The 22407-nt window shown below is 34.4% G+C and overlaps 1 protein-coding gene and 1 pseudogene across 1 annotated transcript; both read right to left on the reverse strand.

Moving 5' to 3' along the window:
• Window positions 1-10143: 10143 nt before the first annotated feature.
• Window positions 10144-11117, reverse strand: LOC110794907 (early light-induced protein 1, chloroplastic-like; annotated as a pseudogene).
• A 4127-nt stretch (window positions 11118-15244) lies between these two features.
• Window positions 15245-16069, reverse strand: LOC110794906 (early light-induced protein 1, chloroplastic-like). The gene has a single exon (XM_021999874.2). The coding sequence runs from the start codon at window positions 15937-15939 to the stop codon at window positions 15346-15348; it is 594 nt and encodes a 197-aa protein (XP_021855566.1). The 5' UTR covers window positions 15940-16069; the 3' UTR covers window positions 15245-15345.
• Window positions 16070-22407: the final 6338 nt, after the last annotated feature.

Consider the following 22407-nt stretch of genomic DNA (forward strand, 5'->3'; position numbering starts at 1 on the left):
TTGCCTGTGACGATCTTAGCTCCCACTGAAACCAAGATCCGTCGGTTCCGAATATTCATAGATGGAGTATTTAATGCTATTAAATACTTGATCCGTTTACGTACTATTTGTGTGACCCTACGGGTTCAGTCAAGAGTAAGCTGTGGATTAATATCATTAATTCCACTTGAACTGAAGCGGCCTCTAGCTAGGCATTCAGCTCACTTGATCTCACTGAATTATTAACTTGTTAATTAATACTGAACCGCATTTATTAGACTTAACATAGAATGCATACTTGGACCAAGGGCATTATTTCCTTCATGACTCTCAATCAAGGCTACAGCAGACCTAAAAGCTACCCCAGGAGTATTTGTTTCCTCTACCCACAATTCCACTGTATCCTTCCCCCTATTCCACCCCCACATTCTCATCATCACATTATCATCTACCAATTCTACCCTTCCTTTGGGTGACTCAGTGTACAACCTAAACTTATCAGGCAAAAATACATTCTGCTTAGATGATTCCACAAATATATCTTGGAAAATGTCAATCAATTGACATCTATCAGTGTCCAGAACCCTAACATCAAAATCATGTGACTTATAGTGCAGCAACAACCATATTGCAGACATCCTAACAAACAACACAACATCAACAAAAAACAAAAATTTCCATTACTAAGTTGACATGCAAGACATTAAACAATTAAATCATACTTAATTTCATGAAAACGCAAACAAACAAGTCATCTCCAACATCAAATGTCCAGATACCCTAAACCCTAAATTTGCGCAACAGAAGTTTGTAAAAACGAAAATAAAGTTGAGCGATTCACATTACATACCTTAATCGATGAGCGAGTAACCAAAGAACGCGAAATTCACACTTGAACTTGAAATTCTACAGCTTCCTTACGCAATTCGCAAAAACCCCCTTTCTGAGAATTCGCGTGTGTTCAAAAACCCAGCAAACGACTTCTCCAACTCAATGTGCACCAAAATTTCCAGGCCTTTTGTGTGAATGATGATGCAGTTATGGTGGAAGAATGAGGAAGAACAGGGGAAAGAGAGAGAGAGAGAGAGAGAAGCAGTTTACGGGTCGCAAATTTTTTGAACTGTAGAATGGGTAACCAGGGGTAGGGATGGGTTATGGCGCCCAAAAGCAAAATAAGGGCAATATAGTAAACTACCTCTAACGGAGCATTAACGTCCGTTAACTGTGTGGGCATTTGATGATATTGTTCGATTTGTCAGGGGCATTTGGTGAATTATTGGAAGTTGATGGGCATTTGGTGAATTACATCAAAACCTAGGGGCATTTCATGAAATATCCGTATTTAATTCTTTTCCCTTCCCCATATACCCACTCTCACACATTCTTTATCACCCATCATTATCACTCCTCTCTCTTACCTTTTTTCGATATTATTATTATTATTATTATTTTTTTATTATAATCTCTTACATACAATCATTTTTCTTACACCTAATCATTACACTTATACCAATACAAACCAAGATTCCAATTTTCTTAAAAACTCTCCACTTTCTGAAATGGATACATCAAAAAGAAATGGAGGGAGTACTTGTAATCTGTTTCTATAAATTGAAATACAAACTAGTTTTAATCTGTTTCTAACATTATTCACATTTATGGGATGTTAAAAAACCGGTTTGGATGGAAAAAAAATATAGAATCGGACTTGACCTAGGTTGGAGCGTGCAATGGGAATAGTTCAATCTCAGCAAAACATATTGTTTTCCATTTTCAAGTGTCTAATGCGAACTAAAATTCTTACTTTATGCTTTCCATAATAATGATGTAAGTCATAATTTTTGACACTATTTATAATTGAATTAATCTTCTAAATTCTCAATCTATTACTTTATACTAAAACAGACACCAGGAATGACACATGTCACTTCCTGATGCAATTTTTGTAGGAAAGAATACTGTAAAATCCGAAAATGTAAATGAAATGTGGGCCGAATATTTGATGTATATAAAGCTGTGACGTGTTATGCAAACACTGTCTTAGAAGCAAAATTCGGCCCGACTATGGTGCAATCGTAATAGGCGTTGCCCCCCCAAGATTTTACACAGCAATTCGTTTTAACGTGCACTCGAATAAAACGAACTAGGAACTCATAATATGCTCAGAAGAATAGGAGAAGAGAGTTAAAATTTTTCGGTGTATCAAAAACTGATTCCCCAAAACTGATTATAAAGCAAGCAAGGGTTTGTAACCGAAATTAGAATTAAATTGGGCAATTAAACACTTGTAACTGCCAATCAGAATTGATCATGCAATTAACTGCCAATTAAACTGAAAATCAGAATTGATTTGGGAATTAAAACGGAAGCGAAAATCAAGGAACGGAATTAATGCGACCGTTACGGAATGGGCTACGTAACTGAACGGTCTCATAATAACTAGACCGTCAGTTACGACATGGCCTAAAAAGGAGGCCCCACCACACGTGCCACGTGCCACATGCCACTTGCCATGTGGCGGCGCGCGTGTGGGGATTCCCTTTCTAGCCCAAACCACTAGGGGAAGCACTTTAAAGTATAAACATTCATTCCCTATATTTAAACAAAAGGAAGAGTTCATTTTCTTCCCATGTGGGACAATCCCCTTTACTTTAAATACTTCCCTTGAAAACCATACATTTAATTTCTATCAATGTGGGACATTTTCACAAATGGTAAAATACTTTCTTTGCATTATTTCCAACAATCCCCCACAAATGCAAAGACCCATTTTATTTAAAAGAAAAGAAGAAAAAGAAATCTGAGCAATTTTTATGAAGGTTTGATACTTAAATGTTGGTGTCTTTCGATTGAACCAACACATAGTGAAGATTAGGCAATTTCTTTATTGAGAAAGTGAACAAATCTGGAACTATCCCAATCAAGAAATAAAACCCAATAACACATACCATACCTTAGATTATTATGAGTTCCGCGATAGCCAAGCAACAACGGCCATTATACTTGGGATGCTCATGAGTGCTCTAGAAAAACTTGCCCAAGTTTTCCATAGAAGGTGGCCAAACCTTCACACTCAAGTAGGTGATTTCATCAAGTCTATCACATAGACCACCCATATCCTGGGATATGAAACCAATAAGAGTTGTTCCTCAACCTCTCAATATACATGCGGTGAATTCATCAAGTCCTTCTCATTAGGACCACCCAGACCCTGGGATATGAACTTCATTAAAATCTAAGAAGCTTAACCTCACATAAAATGTACAAGTCATAGAAATGGGAAGTGTACACAAATGAGTCTTTCCATGGCTTCGTTAGACCACAAGAAACCTTGTGTGAACAAGGTCGGGTGTCCACCATGAATTCCTCAACTGACAGGCTTAAGCCCCATTCCCCTCGACGTATCAAGGACTAATCTTCTATTTAGTCCCTTGGTTAAAGGATCTGCTATATTCCTCTCAGATCTCACAAATTCCATAGTAATTACACCACTCTCTATTAGTGTTCTCACAGATTCATGCCTCACATGAATATATCTCTTTTTGCCATTATAAGCGCTGCTTTTAGCAACACAAATAGCAGCTTGAGAATCACAATGTAGAGATACAGGTGGAGCAGGACGCCCCCACAATGGAATATCGGCCAATAAATTTCTCAACCACTCCGCCTCTTGCCCGGCCAAGTCCAATGCAATAAATTCGGACTCATAGTTGACCGGGCAATACAAGTATGTTTAGAAGACTTCCAAGAGATAGCTGCTCCACATAAAGTAAAAACATATCCACTAGTGGAACTTACCTCATCATTATCAGATACCCAGTTTGCATCACAATAACCTTCTAAAACAGCAGGAAATCCAGCATAATGCAAACCCCAATCCATCGTGCCCCTAAGGTACTTTAATAACCTCCTAAGAGCATTCCAATGGTCTCTACCGGGGTTATGGGTATACCGACTAAGTCTACTAACTGCATAGGCTATGTCAGGCCGAGTGTAATTCATGAGAAACATTAAACTCCCAATTATTTTAGCATATTCAGATTGAGACAAACTATTGCCTTTATTCTTTTTCAAGTGTATGCTAGCATCATAAGGAGTTTTAACAGGCACAACATCAAAACTGTTAAATTTCTTTAACACTTTTTCCACATAGTGAGATTGAGACAAAGAGAAACCATTACTAGTTTTGGTGACTTTAACACCCAAGATCACATCAGTTTCACCCATGTCTTTCATTTCAAATTGAGAGGATAGAAACCTTTTGGTTTCATTAATAGCATCAATATGTGTACCAAAAATCAACATATCATCTACATATAAGCAGACAATAACACAATCAGAACCAAACATTTTTGAGTACACACAAGCATCAGCACGGTTCACAATAAATCCAAAACTTAAAATAGTTTTATGAAACTTTTCGTACCATTGTTTTGGAGCTTGTTTCAAACCATATAAAGACTTCTTTAACTTACAAACTTTATGTTCCTGTCCTGGAACTACAAAACCAGGAGGTTGAATCATATAAATTTCTTCTTCTAAGTCGCCATTCAAGAAAGCAGTTTTTACATCCATTTGATGCACAATTAACTTATAACTTGAAGCTAAAGCAAGTAAAGCACGAATAGTGGTGATCTTAGTTACTGGTGAGTAAGTATAAAAGAAATCAACACCAAATTTTTGTGTGAAACCTTTAATTACAAGTCTTGCTTTGTACCTGTCAACTGCACCATCAGTTTTTCTTTTCCTTTTAAAAATCCATTTACAACCAATGGCTTTACTACCTTTAGGTAATTCAACTAATTCCCATGTATGATTAGACATGATTGACTCTATTTCACTATTAACCGCCTCTTTCCAAAAACTAGCATCAATTAAACTCATGGCCTCATCAAAAGTTTTAGGCTCATCATCAAACAAGTGAAGAAATACAACTAACTCATCTATTTCATCCACATTATTGAGTTCAGACAAAAACACAGTCAAAAAATCAGGACCATAGCTAGTTTCAGTTCGACGCCTTTTGCTTTTCCTAGGTTCTACAACATCAGTTTGAACAATAGGAGAAGATGAAGGTATAGAAGAAGAAGAGGGAACAAAAGTAGAAACATCATGTGAAGCATCATGGGAATTGTTATGTGAAACAACATTATTCTTTAAAGGGAAAATATGCTCAAAAAATTCAGCATCTCTAGATTCACACATTGACCTATCACTCAAACACATGAACCTATAAGCTGCACTATTTTCAGCATAACCAACAAACACTGCATCAAAAGTTTTTGGACCAATGTTTTCCCGTTTAAAGGAAGGTAAACCAACTTTAGATAAACACCCCCACACATTATCAGGTAAGCCAGAACTAATCAACATTGCATTCATCATTTCCTTAAGGGTTCTATTTTTCCTTTCAGCAATGCCGTTTTGTTGAGGAGTATAGGGAGCACTCAATTCATGAATAATTCCATTTTGCTCACAAAGTTCCTTTAAAAAGGTTGTACCATACTCACCACCTCTATCAGACCTAAACCTTTTAATCTTACGGTCTAATTGATTTTCAACTTCTGCCTTATAAATTAAAAACTTTTGTTCTGCCTCATCTTTGGTCCTTAAAAGGTACACTTTGTTATATCTAGAATGGTCATCTACAAAGGTGATATAATACCGTTTTCCGCCTCTGCTTTCGGTATTCTTAAAATCAACTAAGTCTGAGTGAATTAATTCAAGCAATTCAGTTTGTCTAGAAGTAACTGGTCTAAAGTGAGTTCTAGAATGCTTAGCTTCAACACAAATTTCACACTTATTATGACCATTGCTATTCAGATTAGGAATTAGAGCCATTGTTTGCAAACGTTTTAAAGAGCCATAATTAACATGTCCTAATCTACCATGCCAAAGATCAACAGACTCAAGCAAGTAAGCAAAAGAAGTAGTCTTATTCATAACATCAATAACAGATACAGTCTCTAAAATAAACAGACCACCAGACAAATATCCCTTCCCCACAAATTCCCCATTACGAGATAAAACAAGTTTGTCACCCTCAAAAACAAGTTTCAACCCAGCTTTGTTTAGGAGAGCACCAGAAATTAAGTTCCTGCGAAGAGAAGGGACATACAGTACATTTTGCAAAGATAAAGATTTTCCAGAATTCAGCTTTAGGAGAATTTTCCCTTTGCCAAGCACCTCAGAACTGCTTGAATTTCCCATAAAGACCTGTTCACCTCCCGTAACTTCTTTGAATTATGCAAACAGTTCCTTATCTGAACAGAAGTGCTTAGTTGCACCTGTATCAACAATCCATTCAGTTTTATTATCAACTAAATTAATTTCAGAAATTACAGCAGCAATAATTTCATTAGTATCTTCTGCAATATGAGCTTGATTCTTGGTTTGATCCGGTTTCTGGCCATTGCCTGCAACATCCTTGCGGTTGTAGCATTGCCAAGCCTTATGGCCTGACTTACCACAAACATAATAGCCACCAGATCCTTTCTCTGACTTCCCATTTTTCTTGAAGTCTCCACCTTTCTTGCTTTGAACACCAAGTTGTTTTGAATTCTGATTCTTCTTCTTGAAGTTTCCAGAATTCTTGTTTTGTTTATTAAACCTGTCAGATTTTGGGAAAGAAGATTCCACAATGTTAGCTTCAACAGAAAGTTCATAAGGAGAAGAGTCCTTATCCTTCAATCGGTTGGCTTCTTCGATCTTCATGTGGCTGACCAATTCTTCAAGGGACATATCTTTCTTCTTGTGCTTGAGATGATTGCGGTAATTGGACCATGAATCAGGAAGCTTCTCGATCAGAACATTGGCTTGTAGCACCTCACACATCTTCATACCTTCTGCCAGAATGTCAGCAACCAGATTCTCGTACTCATGGACTTGATCCATGATTGGCTTGTCATCAACGATCTTGAACTGTAGCCACTTTCCCGTAGCATACTTCTTTTTTCCAGCATCATCTGTACCATATTTCTTTTCCAACGTCTCCCAAACAGATTTAGCAGATTTGTTATTGATGAAAAGATAAAAAAGAGAGTTACCCATATGACTGAGAAGGTGACCTCTAACGAACTTGTTGTGCTTCTCATACTTAGCGATCCGTTCATCAACATTTGGTGTGACAGTAGCAGCATCGGATTGTTGAGGACAGTCTTGAAGAAGGACGTAATCAACCTCCAACTGCTCAAAAAAAATCAGTAATTTTTGAGACCAACGTTTGTAATTGGTACCATCGAGAGGTTCCAATTTGGAGAGATCAGGAAGAGTCTTGATGAGAGATGAATCCATAATCAGATTTCACAGTAGGAAAATTTTGCTTCTAAATTGTAGGAAAGAATACTGTAAAATCCGAAAATGTAAATGAAATGTGGGCCGAATATTTGATGTATATAAAGATGTGACGTGTTATGCAAACACTGTCTTAGAAGCAAAATTCGCCCCGACTATGGTGCAATAGTAATAGGCGTTGCCCCCCAAGATTTTACACATCAATTCGTTTTAACGTGCACTCGAATAAAACGAACTAGGAACTCATAATATGCTCAGAAGAATAGGAGAAGAGAGTTGGAATTTTTCGGTGTATCAAAAACTGATTCCCCAAAACTGATTATAAAGCAAGCAAGGGTTTGTAACCGAAATTAGAATTAAATTGGGCAATTAAACACTTGTAATTGCCAATCAGAATTGATCATGCAATTAACTGCCAATTAAACTGAAAATCAGAATTGATTTGGGAATTAAAACGGAAGCGAAAATCAAGGAACGGAATTAATGCGACCGTTACGGAATGGGCTACGTAACTGAACGGTCTCATAATAACTAGACCGTCAGTTACGACATGGCCTAAAAAGGAGGCCCCACCACACGTGCCACGTGCCACATGCCACTTGCCATGTGGCGGCGCGCGTGTGGGGATTCCCTTTCTAGCCCAAACCACTAGGGGAAGCACTTCAAAGTATAAACATTCATTCCCTATATTTAAACAAAAGGAAGAGTTCATTTTCTTCCCATGTGGGACAATCCCCTTTACTTTAAATACTTCCCTTGAAAACCATACATTTAATTTCTATCAATGTGGGACATTTTCACAAATGGTAAAATACTTTCTTTGCATTATTTCCAACAATTTTTTCCCGCCAAAAGCCTATTTCCTAAAATATATCTAATATTTTTTATTTATTTAGTTTTTATCAGTTTTTATAAATGGTTTATGTATGGAAACAAAATATTGGCCTGGCTTACTAAACATGACAATAATAAATACCACATAATAACTTGCTCAAAATTATATTGAAATATTTTTGTCAAATCGGTATATCAATAATAGAAAATATATTTATATTTTGATCAAATTAGCATATTACGCATATAAAATATGTAATACGTAATAGGACAAAAGTTTCATATCAGATGATTAAATATGAATATGTTCAAGATTTATTAATTATGCATTAGATTTAGGATGAGAAATATTTTATAAAAAATATGGTCAAACAATAATTTTAAAATATCTGTGCATGCACGGGATATAATCTAGTATTATAATAAAAAAAACATACCTATATGGGGTCTTGTTTGTTACGCGTCGATGAATACTTTAAGAATATAATTTTTTTATAATTTTAATTATAAGTTAGAGATAAACATGATGGCCTTGTTTGGTTGATGAATTTTTGCTGGCTTTTTGGTTGGCTTTTGGCTACTAATCTGGTCAAACAGCCAAAAAATATGTTTGCTACCTGACTTTTTAGCTAGCTGAAAAGCTATTTTTTCGCCAAAAATGATAAGCTAGTGTTACTAGCTTTTTGGAGTTGGCTTTTGGCTTTTCACTATCTAAATTAGTTGTTTATCCTTGTTTTTTACTAATTAACTAATAATAAATAATTTAATACTCCATAAATAATTAATAATTAGTTATTAGTTATTACTCACTCCGTTCCATAATGATGTTTCAATTTAGGTTTTTGACGCTATTCACAGTAGAAGAAAATCTTCTACGGAGTAAATTATTTCCAATACTTCGCATATAAGAAAAAAAATATTCATGTGGGATCTTGTTTGATTCGTCTCAGTGAATACTTTAAGAATAACAATAAATTTTAATTTTTAATAGTGTGTAGTTATAGATAAAGACGATACAAAACGTGCGTTTGAAAACGTGAAAAAAGAAATTGTAACATTATTATGGAACGGAGGTAGTAGTAAGTAATAATTAGTAATTAGTAATTAGTAATTAATAATTAATAATTAATAATTAATAATTAATAATTAATAATTAATAATTAATAATTAATAATTAATAATTAATAATTAATAATTAATAATTAATAATTAATAATTAATAATTAATAATTAATAATTAATAATTAATAATTAATAATTAATAATTAATAATTAATAATTAATAATTAATAATTAATAATTAATAATTAATAATTAATAATTAATAATTAATAATTAATAATTAATAATTAATAATTAATAATTAATAATTAATAATTAATAATTAATAATTAATAATTAATAATTAATAATTAATAATTAATAATTAATAATTAATAATTAATAATTAATAATTAATAATTAATAATTAATAATTAATAATTAATAATTAATAATTAATAATTAATAATTCCGTTACCGGCGAAGGTGTCATGTTAGTGATAGATAAGGTGAAAGGACAAAAATGAGATAGAAATTATTTTTTATTCGACCGAAGGTTAAGGATGCACATGCTCTAACTAGATTAATCTATTAAACAATGAAACTGGTGTTGACCCGTTTATATAAAGGGTTAAAAACGGCACTATTCCAATTCATTTTGTGTTGTTCATAGTATACACGTATCGTATCGGGTCAATTTTTATAAGTGTTATTTTATTTTATTAGGGGTTCTCAGTGATAAAGTACTTCGAATAAATATACTTTTTACATTTATTTTGTCAAAATTGAATTTATTTGAAATTTCCTTTTCAACCCTTCATCCAGGCTTTAATTATTTTTAGAACCAAAGTTTAATCAAGTCCACGGAGAAGTAAAGGGTTTTGGATCCTCTAGAGTTCTAAAATAACTCTACAAGGTAGAGTTTGAGCATCTCAACCATTGAATAAAAAATCAATAGTTTATATACTATCTTTCCAAAATTCTCCCTATTTTATCTCATCAATATGAGCCATTGATTTTAAAATGTATGGTTTAGATACAAATCTATGTTGTAGAGTTTTATTAAGACTCTAGAGGATCCGGACAAAGTAAAGACGTTTTGTTTTTCACGAGTACAACAATATCTTCCCTAACTTGTAAACATCCAATAATAATTCGTTTCCTATAAGATTTTTTTTTTTTTTGGGATTCATATGAGGAAAAAAATGTTACATAATTTGTTTCCTATATACAATAAGTCAATAATAAGTACCCTTATCAAAAAGCTAAAGTAGTTCAAACAAGTGCTCCACCTTTAACGATCTCAGTTACAGCCAAGGCAACAAGCCCTAACATGGCAATCCTACCATTCCAAAGCTCGGCGTTGGCGTTCATTTAACCCTTGTGTCTTTGCTTCTGCTCGGCTTCCTTAGAGTAACGGCACCAATGATGCTACCGAAAGAAGGATGCTTGTTCCGAGGAACCATTGTGATCCACCGTTGGATATTTGAGTAAATAAGTCAGTGCCGTTAGATAGCTCTACTGCTATTGCGGCCATGAACCCAATCATGGCTAGGCGGCCGTTGATCCTTTCGGGTGCAGGGCCGCTAAAGGCGAACAAGTCGGTGAAGTTTGTGCTTACCTTCTTTGGTTGTGGCCTAGGAGTTGGGTTCGGGGTGGGTGAAGATGATACAGTGGGGTTTGGCTTTGGTTCACCTCCAGCCTTCTCCTCGGCCATACACTTGACACCGAAATTGACACGTTTACACATTCGAGGATTGAACCCGAGTGAAAATGTGTTGGAGCCATTAGTGAAGGCACCAACTGAATTGGAAACAAGGGCTTGAACTTGCATAGACATTGCCATTACGTACAACAATTAATTAACAAATGTACTTTTTTATCTGATTTAGATCGACTATTGAACAAGAATAAGATTTACTATGCTTTAATGTTGAGAGTGTAAGTTAGTTTTGTGATGAAGTATATGAATGTAAAACTGTATTGTATTTATAATAGGGTGATGATAAAGGTCGCAAGTTGTGACAAAATTTAGTTGTCGTAATCTTACGTGGCACAGTTTAATTGGTACATATAGGCGACACGTAGGCTATGAGTCATCATAATATTTTTACTATCAATATAATATTTTTACTATGAAAACATGTAAATAAAGTAGTCGATATAAATAAGGAAACAAATTAGAATAGAAATAATTACTTTTAATAATCCAATCTTTAAGCGATTTTCCAAAATTAATCCAATCTTTCGATTATTATTTAATAATCTAACCTTTGTATCCCATTAACTTTCGTTACACCCAACCAGTCATCAACCCATACAACAGGTAACATGCACACGTGTTATACAACAATTGGCTATAATTTTATTTTTAAAAAATATGTTTTTTTTCTCTTCCTTCCTTGTTCGTCCTCCTTCATTCCTGCCTTTGTAAATTAGTTCTCTGAACTAATGAAAAACTTAGCCCTCATCCCCACTATCTCTCTCAACCAATACCACTACAAATCACGGCCTTCCTCCATCTTTCCACCACCTTCCTTCACCTCACCTACTCACCACCACCGTCGCCTTCATCCCTCCCTAACCCACTATCGCTCTCACTCTCTCTCCTCCAAACCCCTCTTCTCCACCACGAAACCCACCCTTTTACACCTGCCAAATTTTCCTTATAATTTTGGCCTTCATCTTTGAATAAAGATCCAGCCATCAAAAAATTAAAAATATACCCTCTTTAAAAAAAATCTGTTGTTATAATCTTAAACATAATCTCAAATAAATCAATCGATCAAATTTTTGAGCTGAAATCTACTTAGTTCTCCTCCAATCTCACCCGCCAACAGTCTGTAAATCCGTTGTTATAATCTGTAAATTGGGATTGGTGTTAACGGCGGTGGCGGAGTGGTGGGGTGACCCTAAAGTTGGTGGTACTTGAGATTGCCAATTTTAAGCGTATGATTTGTACTCAATTGTCACTAATCTGATCCGCCAAAATGGTCTTCAATGTTTTATGTTTTTGGGAGGAGGCATATGGGGCGGTTTCAGGTGACTCTTCTAAAAAAAAGCAATTAAAATAGAAAGAATACCGGCCTTCATCATCATCATCAATCTCATCACTAAATTAAATTCCCCATTCACATAATATCGTCACTTTTCTAGAAAACCCATTTATCCTAATACTACTTCCATTGAAATTTACTAGAAAAACACAAGCAAATATCCCCAATCCAAACACCCTATTTCTACTACCCCTAATAAGTTTACACTGAGCTGGATGTTCAATGTGCAATATAGTATCAACAATTTCATTCCACCTTGTAGAATGAATTGGGCCGTCAATGAAAATGTTGAAAATTGAATGAAATGAAGAAGACGTAGGTTGTTGAAATTAGTTGGTGAAGGATGACCGTTTAAGGCGGTTCCAAGTCAAAGGGGTGCATCTAAAGTAGATGGGTATAAAGGTTGGATTATTAAATAATAATCGAAAGGTTGGATTAATTTTGGAAAATCGCTTAAAGGTTGGATTATTAAATAATAATCGAAAGGTTGGATTAATTTTGGAAAATCGCTTAAAGGTTGGATTATTAAATAATAATCGAAAGGTTGGATTAATTTTGGAAAATCGCTTAAAGGTTGGATTATAAGAATATTAAGATTTTCCTAGCTTTTTATGAACCATTTAAGATAGGATATATAAATTAAATATTTTAGTTTACAATTTAAATTATGACACATAAGCATGCCATGTCATCATTGTGACATGGCTATAAAGGTCGCATTTTATCATTTTCGTTTATAATAATAGTGGGTAGAATAGTAGAATACGAGTTAACGGGCATTTTGGTTCTACGTCGAGTAGTAAAATTGAAGGAGTCATGTAGATTTGGAATTTTGGGTGTTGTGGATTCTATAATGACCGCTTATACAAGTCTCTTGTAAAGTGTTGATGTTTTTTTTGTAACCACAGATCTTGCAGTTGCTATTCCACTTGTCAGTTGTCATGGGCCCAGAATTAGCACCTGTCCTTTAGTCCTCCAAACAATTACGGAGTAGTTAACTACTTAACTGAATTGAAGTAGAGTAAGTTTAATGTGCAACTGCTTATTGGATCGACCGACTAATTCAATTGTGCAACCGAATTGTTTTTTTATTTTTATTTTTATTATTATTATTATTATTTTAATATAACATATTATAAGTTGGTGCGAACTAAGCTGTAAAATTAATTGCATGCATAGTTTAGAGGGTAATTCTTGCTATCAAATAAGAGCTTGTGAGTTCTAAACTTAATTGACATTCTTACTGATACACAAATGCATAACTCTCCGGAAATTGCGCTTATTAGCTTATATTAATCACTGATTCACTGTAGGAACTGGGTTCAAGCTGAGTTGGTACTTGGTACTTGGTACTTGGTACTTGGTACTTGGTACTTGGTACTTGGTACTTGGTACTTGGTACTTGGTACTTGGTACTTGGTACTATACAGAAACTTACAATCGATCTCTCTCTCAAATTCCTCTCTTTCTGGGCAAATATTCTGGTCTCCAATCGGGAATTGTGAGTGCACATAATTCTCGGTGTCGTGTAAACCCTGGAGGGCAACCGCAAGCGTTCTACTGCATCGGAGGTAGCGCGGAATTGTCTTTTAGAGCAGTGGTCCGGCCACGGCACGACAATTGTTTCAATTCGTATTACGCAATATCCAGTTAAGTCGTTCCAATTACTTATTTAGCTAACATTCATCTCCAACTTCATCAACCTTTTTTCTACAAGTAGCTGGTTTATCCCAGCCTTCTGCCATTCAGTGCTTTCCTTATCCAGCCAATAGAAATAAATACAACCACGAGTTTCCGTTTCTTTGTTATAGTACTTGCAAGATAAGAACTTCCGACCTGGATTTTCTTGAGTCCGGGATGTTAGCTTTTGCATAGGTGATCCACAGGGGCAGAACTCAGCTAGACCAATATCAACCCGTTGAACCTGTCATATGGAATCTAACAACAATCACATCCCATTCCCTAAAGTCGTTTAGTGGTCTGAAATTAAAAACCCCCATATTCTACAACTCAAGAACTCTAATTTCAAAATAATTGAATAACAACCTTAATTCATAAGTAAATAACATACTTAAATGCGAAATCAACTTACAGTAACTAGAATCACTATTATATACCCCCAATTTGTACAACTAATCAATATAAACAAAATCCCAAATTAATTAGATATCCCCAAATTCAATTAAACCAACGAAACTGAAATTAAGTACCTGTCTTCTTGACCTTGTCATGTTCGATTTGTTCATGTGTTCCATTTCCAAACCAGAATTGAAGAAGATTTGGTTCTATAAATGATCGAATTCAAGGGGAAAATGATGAAGCAGGAGGAACAAGCTAGGAAAGAGGTAGAATGCATGGGGTATTCTGAAATGAGGAAGAAATGTCGTGGAAGAATTGGAGGGAAAACAAAAGGAAACGTAATGTGGGCTCCACTAACGGAAAATTTGATGGAAAATGTTAGAAGGTGGTAACTTTAAAGGTTTGTGATTTTATAAGGTGGTAATTTTAAATAAAATTTTTATAAGATAGTAATTTTTAAAAAGTGGATTTTATAAGGTGGTAATTTTGAAAAAATCCTATATTAAATGTCAAACTTAATTTGTAATGTTTTTGCAAAATTGATAAAATGTAATAGACTAGTATTGGTCTACACAAATTCTTATTTACAATGGGTGTACAATAAATATTGTATACCGGAGTAAAAGTTAACTCAAAATGCTTAAAAGTTAAGCTTATATATGTAAAAGTTATGTATTTTTTAGTGATAATTTTTTTAATTTTAGTAAAACTTATTTCTTTAAAATGACAAATAATGTATAAAATTAATCATTTAACCTTTTAAAAAGTTTATCTGTCAACTTTTTTATTATTAATATAAAAGTTAATCAAAACTAGGTTAAAGTTACAAAAAATTGGGTAAAAGTTATCTTGGTGTACAATAAATTTATTGTACACCTAGTGCGCGCAAGACCTTTTGATTGGTCTATTGGGTAATGAGTCCGAGAGGGAGTATACAATTACCAATTTACCGTGGCTGCTAATTCCTGATTAAAACATAGTTATCATTTATAAACATCCCATATTTACAATAATATCAAAACTTTGAACAAGTCTTCTAAAACCAACAATATCAAAATTGTGCTTAAACAAGCGCACTACCGGTAACAAACTCAGTGAAAGCCAAGGCTACAAGGCCTAACATAGCAATCCTACCATTCCATAGCTCGGCGTTGGCATTCATTAACCCTTCAGTTTTAGCTTCTGGTCGGCTTCCTTGGAGCAATGGCACCAATGATGCTGCCGAAAAAAGGATGCTTGTTCCGAGGAACCATTGTGATCCACTGCCGGATATTTGAGAAAATAGGTCAGTGCCGTTAGATAGCTCTACGGCTATTGCGGCCACGAACCCGATCATGGCTAGGCGGCCGTTGATCCTTTCCGGTGCAGGGCCGCTAAAGGCAAACAAGTCTGTGAAGTTTGTGCTGACCTTCTTTGGTTGTGGTCTAGGTGTTGGGATCGAGGTGGGTGAAGACAATACAGTGGGGTTTGGCTTTGGTAAACCGGAGTCGAGCTTTGGTTCACCTCCAACCTTCTCCTCCGCCATACACTTCACTCCGAAATTGACGCGTTTAGCTATACGAGGATTGAACCCAACTGGATACGCCTTGGAGCTGCCAGTAGAGAAGGCACCAACAGAGTTGGAAAGAAGGGCTTGAACTTGCATAGACATTGCCATTACTATTTATAACCGAACTTAATTTGTGATGATTTGACTTAGATTGAGCAAGCTAGTAATCAATTGGAATTGAAGTTTGAACTAGAATGTTTTAAAACAAGTTTAAGTTAGTTTTGGTGATGAAGTATGCAATATGAAGCTATTGTATTTATAACAAGGTTGAAGGATCCGAATAACGGACAATTTGGAGCCACGTCGGGTAGTAAAGTTGGAAAGGGTCACGTAGGTTTGTTTGGGCGCACAAATTCGGCACTTTGGAATATATGATGGGGTGTTGTGAAATCTATAATAACCACTCAAATAAGGGCTTGTTGCAAAGTGTTGATGTTTTCCTTATTACCACAATCTCCTTTGTTCTTTTTTTGCTACTTAGCTTGTCGTCGGACCAGAAGCATCTAGACATATTTAGTTCTAGAACTCTAGAAGCAATGAGTATAATTGAATTGAAATAGTGGTAATTTAGTCTCATTTTATTACTTACCAGTATATGTACTCCCTCCATTTTCCGGGGTAAATTTTTAATGCACTTAAGCTCCGTTTGGTAGGGCGTAAAATGTTTTCATTGTAAAATGATTTTCCATGGAAAATATTTTTCAAGGGAAAACACAATTACAAACTAGTTTTCCTTTGTTTGGTACCTTAAAGGAAAATGGGAGAAGATGGTGAAGATTGAGGGGAAGAAAGGAGAGAGTGAGAGGTAATAAGGAGAGAAGAAGGAAAAGTGGTTTCCCTCCCTTTCAAATGGAAAAGGGTTTTCCACCTTGGAGGGAGTCATGGAAAATTGTTTTTCATCCCTTACCCAACCAAACAACGTAAAATGATAGAAAAGAGGAAAATCGTTTTCCATGAAAACGTTTTACGCCCTACCAAACGGAGCCTTAGTAAAGTCAACGTCGTAATTTTGAATCAATGCTTATAATCTGACCAAAAATAGTATCTTACAACATAAATATTTTATAAGCTAGTTAATTACAATATTTTTTTTATAAAGTAATTTTTCGCAGAAAAATAATTTTACAAGGTAGTTTTTGACAAATTTGTCTTACCTTATTAAAAGCATTGAAATTCACTAAAAAAAACCCGCTTAATTAATAGCTCAAAAAACCACAAATAGTTAAATAGCTTTGATATAAGCAAAACCAATATTGATAATAGAGGAAGATACCTAAAAAAACGTATAAAAGTATATAACATCTCATTTACTTTAAACAAAACAACATCTACATTAAAATGGAATCATCTCTACCCAAACATTTCAGTCTACATTAAAATGGAATCAAGGGTTTTATGAATTCCTGTTAAATACGGGTCTGGGCTACACCCGTATTTAAGAGAGAGAGTCCACTTAACAAGTCCAAAGGAAGTTCCACCTTAAAACCATATGGCAATAAGGGGAGTAACCCTTAGCCTTATTAAGCGAATAACTCTCTTATCTCTTCTTAATGTGGGACACTCACATGTGTTATTTTGGAAGGCTTTCTTCAACACTCCCCCTCACGTGTGAGGTCCACTTTTTACTTCGTCAGATGTGATGTTTCGTGGGCCAGAGTTTCTCGACACTCCCCCTCACACGTGCCATCTTGTTCAAAAAAAAAAAAAAACTCAAATTGCGCCTTTCCCAACGCTTTAGTGAAGATATCTGCTTACTGAACCTTCGTCGACACATACGACGCGCTTCCCCCTTCCTAACTCCGTATCCTCCACACACTGCCTTGTCTCACTCTCATCACTACCCGTCGTCTCATCGACACCTGTCGTTGGTGAGACGACGTCTGATTCCACTCGACTGGGTGTATCATGTTGTTGCTCCTCCCTCACAGGCGACGACACCCCTTCGGTATCACTCATATCATATAACATAACTCTATCTCATATGATATTCTATCCTCTAGGATAACTACGTTATCCTTTACTCCCTCCCGCAATCGTAACGGCAGTTTCACGAACGTTGCGATTGGAAACATAATATTTTCTGCGTTAGTACCAGATCAGTCGGATGAACTGGAACTTCTTCGGCTTTGTTGAAGTCGAATTGCACAACTCAGTGACGCCGCCTTCAATTAAAAAAAAAATCGAGCAAGAACGCCATTCTTTTCGAACCTGCACTTTTTTTTTTTCTCTTGATGAGAACGCCCTTCTTTTCGAACTCACCAATTATCTCAATATAACGAGAACGCCTTCTGGCTCCCATACTCTAAAATATCAAAAAAATATTAACATCAATGTTGATGTGAATTATTAATTCACGTACCAACCCCACAATACTCCTACTTTCTTCAACCATAATCACAGCGGAACTCTTCGAATTCCGCCGGTGGGTTGTATTTTCTAACCCACCGGCAGGGAATGATTTTTGTAAAAGGTCCTTAGGATCTCCCTAAGCTCTTGATACCATGTTAAATACGGGTCTGGGCTGCACCCGTATTTAAGAGAGAGAGTCCACTTAACAAGTCCAAAGGAAGTTCCACCTCATATGGCAATAAGGGGAGTAACCCTTAGCCTTATTAAGCGAATAACTCTCTCATCTCTTCTTAATGTGGGACACTCACATGTGTTATTTGGGAAGGATTTATTCAACAATTCCCAACTTGCTTCACGAGTTTACTTTTCAGATTAATTGATTTACTCTTACTAGATTTCGATCTGCTTTTTATAATAAGAGGGAAAAAACTATGAAAAACTCCACATCAGACAACCTACATACTTGATGAAGAGAGAGTAATATATGATAACAAAATGACTTAACACAACTCAAAAAGAGGTCGTCAATCGGACAATGGCGGCAAAATTGAAGCACCGAACGGAAAATTGCTCAAGTAACCATCACCGAAATAATAGAATTCGTCTAATTCTGTAAAAACTTAGTTTACTTTAGAACATATTTAATTTACTTATAGTTACCATCCAAACAAAAAATGAAGAATACCTGATTTTGAGCTCGAATTTGCTGGCACCAGTGAAGAATTTAGTCTTGGAGAAGAAATTTGAAGTAAAATCATTGGATTAAACAAGTAGCCTTCGAATTTGCAGCAAAATCTACACGGCCTCCCAAATTGAAGCTGGAAATCAATGTAAAACGTTAGAAATCGCATCATTTGAGACATTTCCGTGTAGCACCGCATAGAACACAAATTCATGTTGCTACACATATTCACTTAGATCAACCTAGAAAATCAACAATTAGATTATGTAGTAACATAGGAAACGCATAAGAAACAATATCAAAATCAAATAAGAGCATCTCCAATTGTTGTAGCTAGGGGCTAGCTTGAAATTTATAAAAGTTTCAAACTAATAACTAGACCATTGGAGTGAAAATAATGAATTAGCACAAGCTTATAAAAATTCCAAATAATTAATTGACAAGTGGGATAAGTGAGACCAATTTAAATAACAAGCTAGTTGCTAGTCATTGGAGCACAAATTAGCTAGACAATGAAATAACTTGAAATCTTATGTGTCATAACAAGCTAATTGTCAAATTAGCTTACAATTGGAGATGCTCTAATGCAGAGGACCTCAAGCTAGTTGTTGGCTTGCTACTAGGCAGCTAACACTAAAATCATTAAAGGTTTAAATTAATTAATCCAAGTTTTTTCTAGGCCCCGAAGCTCAAAGTAATTTCTCAATTAAACTGAAGAAATTTAAAATCCTAGATATCAAATTGCACAATTTTGATGGTGCAGGCGTGTGCACGTAGCTCTAGGCGCATCGGGATCAAAATGCGCATTTCCATTAAATCTTGAGGAAAAAAGAACAATTCCCTTGAACAAAAGAACAATTCCCTTGAACAAAAGAACATTAAAGGCTTTGTTCTTTTCAGCTATTTCACATTTTTATTTGATTCTCTGTTATTTTTGCGATATATATTCTTCTGGGTTTTATGTTTTGAATTCAAAAGGTGAAGAGGAGAGAGAAAGTGTGAACTAGATTTTCTTAAATGGTTTTTAGAGAGAGAAAGTAATGAAAATTCCCAAAAATTCATTGATTTTTCTGCTTCAACATCAAATTAAATTGATTATTCTTCTTCAAATCTGAATTCTGCAGTTGATAATAAGATTTTGGGAGGTAATTTTTCAATTTTTTAATAATAAATTGTATGTTGATGATTTTGATTTTGTAATAATCGTGATTTTGATGATTTTGACTATTTTGATGATTTTGATTTTGTAATAATCGTGTTTTGATGAATTTGATGATTTTAATGAATCAAATTATGTAATAACACGCTGATTTTGTTGAAATCGTTGATTTTGAAGATTTTGATTATGTAATTACGACTTTTTTTCCAGAAAAGAACAGTTTAACGTATTTAAAGAACATATGCTCGTATTAAACGAACAATTTCATTATAGTAGAAAAATAGACCATTTGCGTTTCATAATTTGTTCTTTTATTTTATTGTGTTCTTCTTTTTTATTATTTTCAATTTCATTTGCGTTTCAGAATTTGTTCTTTTTATTATTTTGTGTTATTTTTCGTGTTACTTTTTATTTATCATTTGTTCTTTTGATTGCGTTCTTTTTCTATTATTAATACATGTTAACTTATTTTTTTCAGATATTAATTAGAACATAAAATCATTTGAATAGAACAAATAACACTTAATAAAATAACATAGATCTGATGCGTGGGATAAGAAAAAAATACATTTAAATAAAAATATAGATCTAGTTTTAAGTGCATCAAAATATCGCCATTTTCGTCTTTTTAATTAGAACACTAATTGTTTTGAAAAGAACAAATACAACTAATAAAAGAACATATATTTGTTGTTCTTTTCGTCCCTTTCATTATGTTCTGTTGTTTGATAAGGAAAAAGAAAATGTTGTTCTTTTTCATGTGTTTTGTTCTTTTTTCTTTTTCTTGTTGTCGTTTTTTTTTAATTTTTAAATTTTGAGTTTTTGTTATTTTCTTTTTCTTTTGATTTTGTTCTTTGTGTTTTGTAAAAAAAAATGTTGTTCTTTTTTTAATTATTTAGAGTTCTTTTTAACTTTTTACCTTTTTTTTATATATATAATATTATCGATAATGTGTTTTTTTTTTGTTTTTCTGTTGCATTTTTCACATGATGTTCTTTTTGAAAAATAGTTGTTCTTTTTATAGTTTATCAGGAGAGAGAATATGTTATTTTCATTTTTGTACATTTTCTTTAGTTTTATAACATTAGTGTTCTTTTCAGGTTTTGGTTAATGTTCTTTTCAGGTTTTGGTTAATGTTCTTTTCGTTTACTCTATTATGTTATTTCTGTTTAGTTTCTTATGTTCTTTTTTGTTTTTTTTGTTTTTTGCGTTTTCTTTTAATGGTTTTGGTGTAGGTGCACGTAGATCTACGTGCAGGCCCCTGCACCATCCGCGTGTTGATCGAATTGGGATTATTTCACCACTCTTCCCTCTATCTATGGGAATCTCGCAGCAAATTATTGATGAACTTGCAATTCGAGCCAAAATTTGATTCAATTAATATGCGAAGAAAGAAAATTAGCAATAAAAATTAGAGAACTAAAAGTCCAGATATCTAACTGAACTCAGTTAGCAACATTTACCTCTATCATTGAGAAATTATGGAGTGAATTCACCAAAACAATACAGACGAATTCAAACCTCGATTTAATTGTTGATTCGCCACTTACGAAATACAAACTCATGCTCTTTCGATACTCTATCATTCAATCTTTTGATATACTAATTCCTGATAACTCCTTTTCATAACATCCTCAAAATCTTATTCATATGTCAACTAAAACGGGTCTTCTACCCTAACTCATGTGGTTCATAACGTTTATGTATAACTTCTTAGCTTCCTTAATAGAGGCATATCAATCATCTTTTAGATACTAGACTTTTGTACTTATACACCAAAATATTTATCATGGATAACACGGGAAGGTAACCCTAGAATCAATTTCATTCATAATTTAAACACTATAAACCTATAATAACCATAACTTAATTAGTGATCCACCACTCGTGAAATACAACCTTATGCTCGTTTGATACTTAAACATTTATACTATCCTTAAAGATTCCATAACCATAAAAATTCCTCAAAACAATTCATATCCACAAAATCTTTGTGTTCGCACCGTGCTTTAACTTAACTTTTTTCAAGAAAACAGTAATGCTTAAACTTTGCCTAGTCTGTCTAGGGTAGGAAACTCATAACATGATAAACATGAAAACATGGGAAGTTCGGATCCAAAGCGAGAGAGATAAAATAAAATAATACCAATGTTGGCGCCATCGTGAATGTTGCGCTTGTTGTGAGCTTCGTTCATGGCATCGTTAGTAACCTCGATAGTCGATATTTCGCATAACATATTCAATCAAGAAAACATAAATAACAGAAGAATAAATCCCTTTAAACCCGTTCCTACACTCACACTCATTCCATTTTAGCTTGACTTGAATTTAACATATTCTTTTTAACTTATTCCTTAAAACTCTTTGCTTAAAGCCTATTGAATTC

This window comes from Spinacia oleracea, chromosome 6 (assembly GCF_020520425.1).
Source record: "Spinacia oleracea cultivar Varoflay chromosome 6, BTI_SOV_V1, whole genome shotgun sequence".
Classification (NCBI taxonomy): domain Eukaryota; kingdom Viridiplantae; phylum Streptophyta; class Magnoliopsida; order Caryophyllales; family Amaranthaceae; genus Spinacia; species Spinacia oleracea.

Excerpts from the sequence above, each read along its gene's own strand:
- LOC110794906 (XM_021999874.2), bottom strand. The coding sequence starts at position 15,939 with ATGGCAATGTCTATGCAAGTTCAAGCCCTTCTTTCCAACTCTGTTGGT.